The sequence below is a fragment of the Lolium rigidum genome, chromosome 7 (genome assembly GCF_022539505.1).
Source record: "Lolium rigidum isolate FL_2022 chromosome 7, APGP_CSIRO_Lrig_0.1, whole genome shotgun sequence".
Lineage (NCBI taxonomy): Eukaryota > Viridiplantae > Streptophyta > Magnoliopsida > Poales > Poaceae > Lolium > Lolium rigidum.
The window spans coordinates 174144388-174157555 of NC_061514.1; the positions used below are offsets into that span (position 1 = coordinate 174144388).

General features: G+C 40.2%; 2 protein-coding genes across 6 annotated transcripts; one reads left to right on the plus strand and one right to left on the minus strand.

The window, feature by feature from the left end:
• On the plus strand, nucleotides 1-4094 carry LOC124679079 (BTB/POZ and MATH domain-containing protein 3). The gene is made up of 5 exons (XM_047214908.1): nucleotides 1-12; nucleotides 81-458; nucleotides 592-940; nucleotides 1050-1326; nucleotides 3541-4094. Exons 2-5 carry the CDS (start codon nucleotides 91-93, stop codon nucleotides 3738-3740), a joined length of 1194 nt encoding a protein of 397 aa, XP_047070864.1. The 5' UTR covers nucleotides 1-12; nucleotides 81-90; the 3' UTR covers nucleotides 3741-4094.
• Nucleotides 4095-4181: 87 nt separating this feature from the next.
• Nucleotides 4182-11959, minus strand: LOC124679078 (transcription factor EMB1444-like). Of its 5 annotated transcripts, XM_047214903.1 has the most exons (14): nucleotides 11749-11959; nucleotides 11161-11488; nucleotides 11040-11084; nucleotides 9341-9478; nucleotides 8472-8986; nucleotides 7799-8014; nucleotides 7639-7717; nucleotides 7504-7545; nucleotides 7336-7395; nucleotides 5746-6891; nucleotides 5570-5647; nucleotides 4797-4901; nucleotides 4576-4701; nucleotides 4182-4493 (listed from the first exon to the last, which is right to left on the minus strand). In XM_047214903.1, the coding sequence occupies exons 5-14, from the start codon at nucleotides 8582-8584 to the stop codon at nucleotides 4428-4430; spliced, it is 2031 nt and encodes a 676-aa protein (XP_047070859.1). In that variant the 5' UTR covers nucleotides 8585-8986; nucleotides 9341-9478; nucleotides 11040-11084; nucleotides 11161-11488; nucleotides 11749-11959; the 3' UTR covers nucleotides 4182-4427. The 5 variants fall into 5 exon arrangements, with proteins under 5 accessions (XP_047070859.1, XP_047070860.1, XP_047070861.1 ...); XM_047214904.1 differs by lacking the exon at nucleotides 9341-9478; XM_047214905.1 differs by having other exon boundaries at nucleotides 4797-4895; nucleotides 11040-11488.
• Nucleotides 11960-13168: the final 1209 nt, after the last annotated feature.

Here is a 13168-nt window from a genome sequence, read left to right on the forward strand (position 1 = left end):
CCAATACCAAGCGTAATCTACTCACTCCCGCCCAAACCCCCGCTCCTCTCGCCCAAATTAACCTGATCTCGCCTACCTAGGGTTTGCGCGATGGCGGTGCCGCGGCCGTCCTGGTCGCGGTCGGTCACCGAGACCGTGCGGGGCTCGCACCAGTACACCCTCAAGGGCTTCTCCCTCGCCAAGGGCATCGGCCCCGGCCGGCACCTCTCCAGCGACACCTTCGCCGTCGGCGGCTACGACTGGGCCGTCTACGTCTACCCCGACGGGAAGAACCACGAGGACAACGCCAGCTACGTCTCCGTCTTCGTCGCCCTCGCCTCCGAGGGCACCGACGTCCGCGCCCTCTTCGAGCTCACCCTCCTCGACCAGTCCGGCCGCGCCCGCCACAAGGTTCACTCCCATTTTGACCGATCCATGCAGGCCGGACCATACACCCTCAAGTACAGAGGATCCATGTGGTAACCAACGACATTTCCCCCCGCCATTTAATCTCTATGTATATGTGCAACCTAAATTTCCTTCAAATTGCATTTCCCTTGTTCCACCCTAGTTTTGCTTAAGGATGATTACTTAAGGATTTATTCCATTTAGGGGTTACAAGCGCTTCTTCAGAAGGACACAATTAGAAACATCAGATTTTCTCAAGGACGATTGCTTAGTCATGAACTGCACAGTAGGCGTCGTCAAGAACCATCTCGAAACACCAAAGAATATCCACATTGATGTTCCCCCATCTGACATCGGCCGTTGCTTCAAGGACCTCCTCAAACTCCGCATTGGCTGTGACATAACTTTCGAAGTAGGTGATGAGCAAGTACAGGCACATAAATGGATTCTTGCAACTCGCTCCCCTGTATTCAAAGCGCAATTCTTTGGACCTATTGGCAAAGCTGACTTGGACAGGGTTGTCGTGGAGGATGTTGAACCTATTGTCTTCAAGGTAATGGTTACATGCCAACTGCACTGCTTTTCAGTTTATCGAAATCCTTATATTGATAGTTTATTGAAACACCCTTTATGGTAACGTTATGGCCTCTCTTCCAATGCAGGCAATGGTGAATTTCATATACTCTGATGAACTCCCTGGTATTCATGAGCTAGCTGGATCTTTTTCAATGTGGACATCTACTGCAGTAATACAGCATTTGCTGGCAGCAGCTGACAGATATGGATTGGATCGGCTTCGAATCCTGTGTGAGGCAAAGCTATGTGATGAGCTCACTTCTGAAACAGTTGCCACAACATTAGCCCTAGCTGAACAGCATCATTGTGCTCAGCTCAAGTCTGCATGTCTAAAGTTCACTGCCGTTCGGCAAAACCTGGGAGGTATTCCCTTCCTCTCCAGAATATATGTGCAGCCTTTTGTTGATAATATTAGACAGCACTGCGCATCTTCTGTTTTTCAGTATTTTCCCAGTATTGGAGTACTTTCTTAGAAATTTTGGTGTATAATTTAATCTAAATTCTATTGCATAGAGATTTCCTCCTTCTATGCTATTGTAGGCAAAACTGGGCTGTCCTTTTTTGATATTCTGAAAATGGCAGTTAGAATGCTGATAGAATATCTAGGATACATATTATAACCGTTTGCTTCACTAGTCTTACTCCAATACTGCACAAAATTTTGATCCTCTAACTGCCACCTTTTATTTCTTTGGATGTTTCAGCATGTGTATGTGTGTTCGTTAGCAAAATGATGACTGTTCTATAGAATGATTGCAAAAAAGCTCAAATGCTCGGATGGTGTAACATAGTTGGGAATACATTAGGATTGTTAAAACACTCTTATTCTTTATGTTTTTAAAATTTCCTTACATAGTTGATGATGTTCTTAGCGACTTGCAGTATCAAGTTTGATAAACATGTTCTCATATTTAGTAGCAGTTGCTTATTTGAAAATCTCAGTAATCATGCAAGTGTAATCGAGTAATGCTGAAAACTCATAACTGTTAGTTCCGTAAGCCAATCTGTGTGCATATGCGGTATGTGCCACCATTGTGGTGTATATGTGTCAGACGGTGGGTGCATGAGGCTCCTGCTCTCACTTGCAGTGTGTTTTTATCATTGCTTTGTGGTGCATTGACATTTAAAGAATCATTTGTGCATTCTAATTTCCATATATCTTTTTTCGACATAAGAATCACCTTTCCATTCTTGTCTTTATTTTAGCCACAACTGTTTACTCTTTCACATTTTCCCCACTGGTTTGTTTGGCTGGTCTCTTTAAATGCTTGCTAGACAACACTTAATTTGTGTAACTTCTGTAATATGTATTATTCTCTCTAAATATTGTTTGTGGAGTTCCTGGAACAATAGCACGAAAATGCTAAGTTCAGATACTTCTGCTATCAAAAGCATGGGTTGAGATATTTATGCATGGAAATGAGAGTTTCTAACTTGCCATACTTATCAGATTAAGTCTCTCAAACTGTACATTTGAACCAAAATGTGCTACTTTTAAGCTACCTGTGGGATTGTATTCTTTAGTTATTCCCTAAAGTAGTAAAAGTGATATTCTCTAAAGCAGTACTACAAAATTCTCTTAGGTTATTGTTTTTAGTAACATAGAGCCTCTCTAGATTTCATTAAGGAAAGTGAAATCATAAAGCAAGTCAGTTATTGTAATTGACTGTTCTCACATCTGCTCCCTATAAACATAGGGCGTGGCTCGTCTGCAGTTGAGGTATTACTGTAGCGGTACAGTACTAGCATTGATCTACCGTCCAATTTCATCCGACGGCCGTCTCAAACGATTTCTTTGATGCCTTACCTGCTTCCCTCTCCCCATATCAATGTTGCGTTGCGTCTCACTTTTCCTCTTCTGGTGATCTCCATCCATGCGTTTTTTCTCTGCTCTCCGCGATGATCTCATGCGCACAGAGCACTCCATAGCAATGGTAGTTCACGGTCATGTCCATGTTTGTTGCGCCATGGAACAACTAGGGAAGAAAAAGGTATCAAAGAGGAATCGATGGATGAAATTGGACGGTAGATCAATGCTAGTACTGTACCGGTACAGTAATACCTCAACTGTAGACGAGCCACGCCCATAAACATACATCAACGTTTTCAAGAGAAGAAATGGTAACAATACCATATTAAGTTAAGGAGAACAATTCACACCTTGAGCTTCATAATGCATTTATCCCCTTGGATTTGCAGAAGGTCCTTCATGTTCCATACTCATACATAAATTGGCAAAGACATGTTAATGCCATCCAGTTGATGTTCACTAGCACTTTCAGTTCTTTAATAATAATCTTCCTATGATGTATTCTTCCTATGATTATGCTTTTTGCAAGTATGAAGTATCTTCTCATGTAGGGACTTCCCCTACTGTTCGGTGCCAATGTAATTTTCGCCATTTAGGCTCCTTGTAAAACTTCCGTTCATGTGGTTAGATTGGTTTTTGCACAAGTTTGGCCTGTACTTAGATTCAGTTGGTCTTGTGCTGTAATTTTTAATTCCAATTTATAATAAGCTATCCATCTGTCTGCTGGAATTCTCATCTTGCCCTGTTCCTTTGTTGTCTTTGTTCAGCTGTGATGGTGACAGAAGGCTTTAATTACTTGGAGGAGACATGTCCGTCCTTGCTGTCTGATTTGTTAGCAACCGTTGCAGTAGTGGATGATGATCCTGCATCATCTGTTAACCGGAAAAGGGGAGTTAGTATCAACGAAGATGCAAATCCAGTTGAAACTGTTGAGGCTAGTGACAGGCGCACCCGCAGGAGGGTTTAGATGTTAGATGGATGCTGTGAACTAATGTAGCCTTTTGCTGTCTCTGCTTCGTGTGAATGTTACTATGACTGGAGTTATGTGAAGTGCTCGGTGACAAAATGTTGATCTGGATCCAAGTATCATGTGAATAATCTCCAACTCTGATGGCTCTGTGTGGCAATGTGGCATTAGTTGCAAGTCCGTAGTATTGACCATTTTATAGCAGGTTGATGTGTGCTAGCAAAACTTGTCATGTGAAGATGCTCCAGTCGATTGACACATTGTGCGCTGTATTTAGCTAGGTAGTCCCAGACTCTACTGCTTTCCTAGAAGCTGGTGGTTTTGGAAAATGAATGAATGGAGTTCAGTCTGTTATTTCCTAGGATGTAGTTTCTAAATATCTTCCATAAGATGAACTTTATACGGAGTACAATGTTTTCTTACATCATAGCATTGCACAACTTGTGACGAAAGTACAGTATATTATTTAATAGCACAATTAATTCTGGGTCGCCTCAGATGATAGTGAAGCTTTCAAAATAAAATAAAAAGATAAGAACCAAGCTAGCAAGTCTCAGATGTCTGCAATTAACAAACTGTTGTTCCAGTGCACCACATGTCTCCTGTACATTATTCAATGAGTCACTCTTCAAGCAGGAAAATGGCTAGCCATAATCAAACGACACAACACAAGTCACAAAAACATGATCATCTCCTCTGCAACAGATGCATCAGTGGACAGAGAATCTGCATCTTGTTTGAACATTCTGAAGCCTGCAAGTGAGAAGTCAGATATGAGATTCTTAGAAACATAAGTGGCTGGAAACATTCTAACTAGCAGGGAACTACAATGTACCTCGATGACGAAGCAAGCCCAGAGCTCATCCGAACGGTACTCCAGCTCTCCTTTCAGTATGCTCACCTCAAGGTTCTTGAACAGATGGGCAATCTCAAGGAAGACGTCATACCCCTTGCACACCATCTGGGTACAAATGATTCACACAAACATAGATTAAGTAACACAGGGCACGATTACCAATACATCGATGAAAAACTAATGCATGCATCATTACTGACCTCAATGAGAAGATGACCAGATTGCTCGAGCTCTTGGACTCTCAGTGGGCAGTTTTCCAGATCCTTATTGGCCTGAAGCTCCCTGTTTCCTATTTTGTCCTGAAGCTGTTCCAACGACATGGTATTCACTTATTATATGGTCATCTATTATGTTAAGAGCTTGACAATATGGTACAAACTAACATGCAATAGCAAATCATGGTTTGTAGTTTACAAACACAAATAATTACCAACATGAGGAAATGAAGAAAGGATAGTGTATGGCTTGTTTAAATAGAGTATAATCCAGATACAAGTCCAAGAAAAAGGAACCCCACAAAATTATAACTGCCCCTAACATCCTCATGGGTTCCACTCGGTTGAACTTTTCCTAAAATGTTGAAATGAAATGCTGTGTTGGAAAGATAAATGGTCCGATTATCAGAATCTACTATGATATGACGACAAAGTCGATGAAGATTAGAATTCACATATCACATAAATTGCAAATAATGTATGAACTTAAATCTTCACTACAGGCGCGCACGTAGTACAAAACATTGCTTTGACCATTATTTTGGTCAATAAAATATAGAATATATGTCAAAAAAGTTATATCATTTAAAACCTTTTCTGAATACGAATCTAATGTTATAGATTTTTGTAGATATATAATATATAATATATATTTTGTTGACTAAATTAATGGTCAAACTTTGTCTTAAACTACGTGCGCGCATGTTAAACCGTGACGGAGGGAGTATGGCAGATAAGTTCGAAGAAACCCAACCCACCCTCTCAGCTTTCTCGGATACACTTTGGAGGAACACCATGTGGGTTATTGTACTGTCCAGGAGAGCATCAATGCTGCACTGTTTTTGCAAGAAGATTGAATCAATACACTGTTTGTCTCTTTCAAACAAACACAGTTGAAAATAGGGAGATACATTTCAGAATTTAGAAGCTCTACCTTTGTGGCATTTGGAATGAGCTCCCTCAGCTCCTTCATTCTGTCTTGGATTAGCTGCCTGTCTCTAGGTCTTGCTTTCTGCAGCTCAGTTTTTCTGCATCCATGTTTTATTTTAACTGAATCTCCTCGCACGTCTTGAATTGTATGACCCATACATTCTTCAGTCATTGTCTTGTTGATTTCCGCAGGGGACGAAACAGTCACTTTATAACTCATGAAGCCATCATTGACTGAGATAGGTGAAAAATCCTGGCCACCAGGGTGGTTTGGAACTGACAATTCCTCCAGCCTCACTGCATGATCTTCTCTCTGAATTTGTGTTTGGGATGAAGTCAAAGAACCAGTTGACTGCGAAGATACACTGTTTGGAATACTATCAACCTGACAGGTTATAGCGTCTAGTAAGAACTCTGCATACTCGTTATTCTCAAGATGCGAGTAAAAACATGTTCTACTTTCATTCGCTTGAAGGAGAGAATGGCTTGTAGACTCTTGATGTTTAGATCTACTATGCCACACGAAGTTCTCAAGATCTTCCCTGGGCATAGCCTCAACATCTTTGTGCCGCTTTGAATGAACCAAAGAATTTGAAGTTACAAAATCATCATTTAAAACAATAGTGGTACCATGTGTGTTCTCCTGATATTCTTGTGCCATATATGCAAGAGTAAAACCATCAATATTATTATAATCTGAATCTTCCATGTTAGTTACCGGTCTGCAACTCAGTTTGCTATTGGGATTGGTCATGTCTTGCTCGAACAATGTCTTACAGTGAGTAAGTTCAGATGGTCCTTCATGTGCACTGGTCCACAGATCACTCTCATTGGCATCAGAAGTTTCATCTGGGCAAGCTGTTATACCAGTAACATACGCCCCTGCAATGACATCATCTAACATTGGAAACTCTGACGTAGTGAAGGGGTGTGATAGATTGAGATGATCAACCCTCAAAAGCTGAGCAGAACTGTTGATCAAATCAAATAAGTCATGGGCAAGTGTGTCTGGGGGATCCGCCAATAGACTTGCAGTAGGTTTCTTCAAGGAGACAAACCCTGTGGCTGAAGGATTATGAAGAATCGAGGGGTCGTTGATCTTATAAAACAAGTCCTTCACGAGTGTCACCAACGCTGAACTTTCCAGAACCTGAAGGTCGAGAATTTGCTACCATGATTAGTATGAAGAGATACGAACCTTGTGAAGGAAGAGCCTCAACAACACTATATATTAAGATTGTTCTACATCAAGTAGCATCCACTATCATGTTGTTTTTGCCAACAATACACTGCTTATGCAGTAATGGTGCAGGTTCTATAAACCATGCTGCTGGGAAGGCACCCCCACGTGCTATGTATTGATTCATTAACTGAACCTGATTGGTTTCATGCTAGAATGGAATATTTTTCTGAAAAAATCATAATGTCTAAACCATGTTGTTACTGTCACTAAAATATCACATGTCAACTGAGAAAATATACAGGAATAATTAAGTGAACAATGTAAAAAATATCTGTAAACCATGTTGAGTTCTCACTTAAATACCAATATGCACTAATCCAACATGTGGGTGGAAAATTTAATTGAACATACCATATGTAAAGAGCCCAGGTGAAGAACCCCATGAGGAATCACCGGTACAAGCAAAACTGTCTACAGGTAAAGAATAAAAACCAGATTAGTCAAGCATAAGTTTGCAATTGCTGGTTAAACACATATGTACATTAGCTTAGAGGACAAGTGATAGTAAGCGGGTCTTACTTTGATTCCTGCTGCAAACTGAAATTGCCAGTCCTCGTGATACTGAAAAGTAAAGTTACTAAAGCCTGAAACCTCATCCAGTGCTATGCGGGTTCAAGAGTTGCGCCACGGAAAGGAAACTGTAAACTGACTTACCTTATAGACTAATGTTGAACGAAAATCATTTGCAGATATCCAGCAATGTTGTCCCGTAACCGCTACTTTACCAATAATTCTGTCAAGGTGGAATTAGACAATCAAACATGTGCATGTAACGTTGACTATAAAAAAATGAACAATATGTACTCATCCTTACTCTTCTCCAAGAGAATAAGAATGACAAAACATGCTCAGCAATGCTGCCTCGATGGGGCACAACACTGGGCACAGTGGATAGCTTTGATACTGGTCATTGTTGGACCAAATATGTGATATTATCTGATTATCACTATCAGCTAGATCATCATAAAGATCTCTTCTTTGGGTATCCTTGATCATCTTATCAACATAACCATCTCCCCAAGTCAATATCCTGGAAAGTTAATTTGCCAATCATGCATTTGAAAGAGTGAAATATCCTGGAAAGTTAATTTGCCAATCATGCATTTGAAAGAGTGGAATATGGCTTGCACGAACAAGACTTACAATTACAAAATTCTAAATGCCAGTCCATAATAAAAATAAAGTTCACATGCCATGTTTGTATTAGTGCATGCCAACTGCATGTACAAACTGTGGGCTTGTGTTCTATGCACAACATCCAGAAACCAGTAGCTCTATTGTCAGTCATAACTTATAAGTTGTCACTATATTTTCAAACTAACAGAATGCACTTGAAGGATGGTCATAAGCATTGATAAATTTTATGACACGAGAATCATCATCATTTTGATTCATCTTCATTGTTTTTCTTTGATGCACCATGTTGGTTCAATACTATTCTCCAATCAGATAAGAAGAAATCCAAGATAACAAACTGTAGAGCTTACCCATGCTTCTCGCTTTCGAGTGACCAAAAAACTGCATATTTCCATAGACCATCAGAACACAAACCTTGCAACAATTCTTTGTTGAGCCCCATGCGGCCACAGTTCAATCTCATGCACAAACACAAGCAAAGAGAAGTGGCAGACTGCGAGTGAGCTTTCAGAAAATATAAAGTGGCTAACTGCAACGGTAAGAAGCTCGGCCTGCTTGCTTCCACCGTAGACAAGCTCGTTGTTTGATCAATTGGCCCAAGAAATCCAGAAGCACAACTCCCATAACTCTCCCTCCCTCACGCACTCACTTGCAGTGCGAGTCTGCCCTTTGAAACACCTTGAGAGATTAAAAGCAAGAAGCACAAGAATTGAAAGAAAGGAAGGCAGATATCATGGAGGTTCTGCAGGTCACTGCCATCCACAAATTTCAACACTCAGGCTTATGTTCAAGCGGCAACATCTTGAAAGCAGCTGCTGCAGACCTGAATGCAAGAACACAACCTTTTCTGCTTGAGAGTCCGGTGCTGCAGGTTTTTTATTCAGACATCAGCAAAAAATGACTTCCAGAAATGAATGAGAATAAGAACAAAGTGATTGTTGGTTGGGCAAGTCAACGAACAGCTCATACTCTCTAACTAGTACTTTGAACACCTAAACATGTGGGTTGTAACTCGTGAGATTAGATATACAAGCTTATCAGGTCTGTACTTCAACAATTAACCTCCATATATTCCCTAACGATGAAAGCGGAAAGAGTGGAAAACTTTTCAAAATCAAGTATTCCATTTCAGATGTACAAGAAAGCACAAAATAATACCCCTAAAGAAAAGTTTGATCGGATGCTAGCTAACAAGGTTTTGATGAGACCTGGAACTTACTGGAATATAATGAATCTGTAGAAGATTCAGCAAACAACAAGGGATGAGAGGTGGTGCCAAGAAAGCAGGTGCGTTTGAGAGTTTGAGGTGGGCATGAATGGCCTCATATCAACATGACTTAATTTTGAAGGGAAAGACCTGTCCAATCATCGACCGTCCTGTTAGTAGTTAAATAATAATGTCTATCAAAATACTAGTATATTCTCGAGTGTAGTGCAATTTGCAGTTTAACACTACATGTGAACAATAAACATTGCCCCCAATAAATATAGAACTGCTAGTGCAGAGTGGAGGAGATATTAGCATCATGATATCAGAATATGGATATACTAATTCAAGTTGATCCTTTCCATGGCCACAGTTGGCAGTTGCAGACCCAATGTGGGTGTAAGTGAATGGGGAAATGAGTTAGCACTAGCATTAAGCTTAAACAAATAGTTGGTAGGTGCTGGAATCTAGCTACCCTGTGATAAGTCAAAACATTATATATTTGATTCTGATTTTCTTTTTGAAGAATGAGGAAAGTTCTTCCATCACCACTGCACAACCATACGACATCAATGCCGTCACCATGTGCTGAATAAAACACAGAACAAGACAAGAAGGTAGAGGAAACAAAACACTTTATGTTCTATCAGTAGTACCCAGTCCTGATTTTAATTGAAAAGGCTTATCTTTGGTATTTTTTTGTTTTATATTCTAATGACATCAGCTGATAAGGATCGATCATGGCCTAAGGGGATGCAACCTGCCAACCAGGTTTGAAAAATGTCTACATAAAGAAATGGAAACCTCTCCCCTGTCTGTGTATATGTTGTTTATGCTGATTCTGTCTTGTGGTTCAGTAAGTCCACTCATAGAACTACTATTTTATGAGCAAGCATGCATGAAGATGGTTACTTCGACTGGAGGATAAGTATATTATCTGACGCTAAAAGATTCTCCCCATATTATCTCCTTTTTTTCAAATCATACTTTAGTTAACCCTAAAAAAAGTCAACTACAACTATTTTGTCAAGACTCAACCAAAACTAGCTGCAAGAACATGGGCATGTATAAATTTTCATGACACAGATTTTCATGCTATTTACTTCCATGCCCTCTTGCTCTTCCAAACAGCTATGAATTTAAGAGCGACATACATAGTTTGCCTTTCAATACAACTTACAATGTTACAAGTGCAACTAGAAGCTAACTAAAAAAAAATCTAATTTCTGGAATAACCATGGCCCAGCAAGTTAACAAATACGCCACGAATCATTTTGCTACGAACAAGTGCAAGAACTATATAAATACAATCATCAACACTACTAGCAACACCTCCTCGGTTCCAGTACAAGGAAAAAAAGGCCCCGTCCTGTTGTTGATCCAATAAAGTGAGTAAAATGTTCTATGTACGAACTACAAGTTTTGCATACCAAGTGCTACATTCTGGTGCAAATTTTAACACCTCAAGAGTACATATCAATCCTCAGTTTCAAACTTTACTGATAGTATGCATTCAGTCGACTTGTACCTCTCTATATAAAGCCACAGTGGAATTTAGGAAGACAAATATAAACTACTCCCTCCGATCCATATTAGTTGATTCTACTATAGATGTATCTAGACACATTTTAGTTCTAGATACATCTATACTAATGGCAAGTAATATATACAAGTAATATATATCGGAGGGAGTAGAAGAAAAAGTAGATACCTTGTTGGTTAATTCTCAGTTCTTTGACTTTGTGAATGTAGTTAGCTGGAAAATAAAATATGAATGACGTTAATTCATAAAGTATTAAGGATAACTTTAATAACAGCTGAAGTGGGGTCACCATTCTCTTGTCAATGATTGTGATAAGACTACTGTAGAGCTGCCATTTTGTTGAAAAGTGAAAACCCATTATATATGCTTAATGCTTCCTAGGTGGAGCTGCTATTTTGTTGAAAACCCACTATAGATGCTTCTTAGGACCATTTCGGCGGACTGTTGAAGATTTTAATTTGCACGTATGTCAATCCAGAACCTTGATACTTGAGCTCATTCTAATCTTCTTTGAAGGGTTGGCATACCGAAACCATTTCCAGTTGCAGGGGAAGCACAACTCTTGTGGGCGAATGATCACACAACACCACTTTATTTCCAGTGGCAAGATTCTCCATCTGACATGAAAAGTAACATAAGTATATTAACTGTAGTCCCAGAAGATAACAACACATGACGGCGAAGCAAGTTCATGCAGCATCTTTTACCTTGGAGACAGTAGAAAATCTAAGTATTTCCAGGACAATTATTCAAATATTAGTAAGATTGCAATCTTGTTTATGTCCTTGCCCACTAACCTTTTAATGTAATGCAGTTTGAAATTAATGCAGAAGAATTCAAATATAAGGAGTGTGAAGCATAGAGAACTACCACAGACCTTTGTCAACCTGCATCTAGAAACAGATGCTCTGCATAGTATGAGCAGAACATGATAACATAGCCTTGAGAGGTAATAAGGTTGGTTGCATCCAATATTTTGAGGACCTAATAACATAAGCACCTCTAGTGATTTTTCTCGAACAAGCACTTCATATGGTCAACACCATCAAAGTTGTGCTGCCTTAGTGCTTCTGAATGATTGATGTTGTTTTTGTGAGGCAACCTCTTAAATATACTCTATTTGTTGATGCTTTCTATTTAACTTGTTATCTCTCACTCCTTCATGCAGTACTTCATAAGTAGGGTAACTAATATGACCTTTCTTCATCAAGTCCTCAACAAGTATCTTTGGTGCAGCTATCTTCTTCTTATCAGCACTCAAGATGGTATCTACAACCTCAGGAACAACTCCAATTCTCACCATAATATGTATAATTCCAACAGCTTCTGAAATCTGATGGTTCATTGCGAGTGTGTTTATTACACGACCAAAAGTTGCCATCGAAGGAACGAAACCGTCATTTACCATCTTCACGAGACGCTCGTATGCACAGTCGACATTTGCAGTCTTGCATGATCCATCAATCAGGACACGATAGGTATATGAATCAGGTTTATAGCCCTTTCTGACCATTTCGTCAAAAATATTTTCAGCCATTTGCATATTCAGCTTACTGCAGTAGGCACCAATTAGGATATTAAATGTATCAGCTGTTGCGGAGTAGCCTCTTTCCTCCATTTTCTGAAACAGTATGTACGCTCCCTCAAGCTCACCATTCCTACAGAATCCATGAATAAGTGTGTTGAAACTGACAGCGTCAGGGGTTAGTCCTTGTTGACTCATCCTCACTATCACCCCAGAGGCATCTTCCAGTTTACCGGACTTGCAGAAATTCTCTATGAGTATGTTGTAGGTAATAGTGTTCGGGCGACATCCTTTAAGGGTCATCTCTTTGAATGTTTCGTTGACTTCGTTGGCCTTCCCGGCCTTGCAGAGGCCATTGAGAACGGAATTGTATGTGATGGCATCGGGCATGATGCCGTATGTCCACATCCTTTCAACCAGCTGAAGAGCGCTGTCCAGCTTGAACCTCTTGCAGTAGCCATCGATCAATGTGTTGAAGGTGAAGACGTCAGGAAGGTATCCTTTGAAAATGGCATCGTTCATGACAACTGTAGCATCTGAAACATTTCCCATTTTGCATAGCCCGTTGATAACAATGTTGTATGTCCAAATGTCGGGATGGCAGCCGCCTTCAGACATCTCATTCATGACCTGCAAGGCCTGCAAGATGAGCCCCTGGCGACAGAGCCCCTTGATAAGAGAGTTGTAGACGACAAGATCGGGATTCAGTTCTTTTGCCTGAGCCTCATTGAACAGCTCCAGCGCCCGCTCGACGTCACCCGCAGCGCACAGC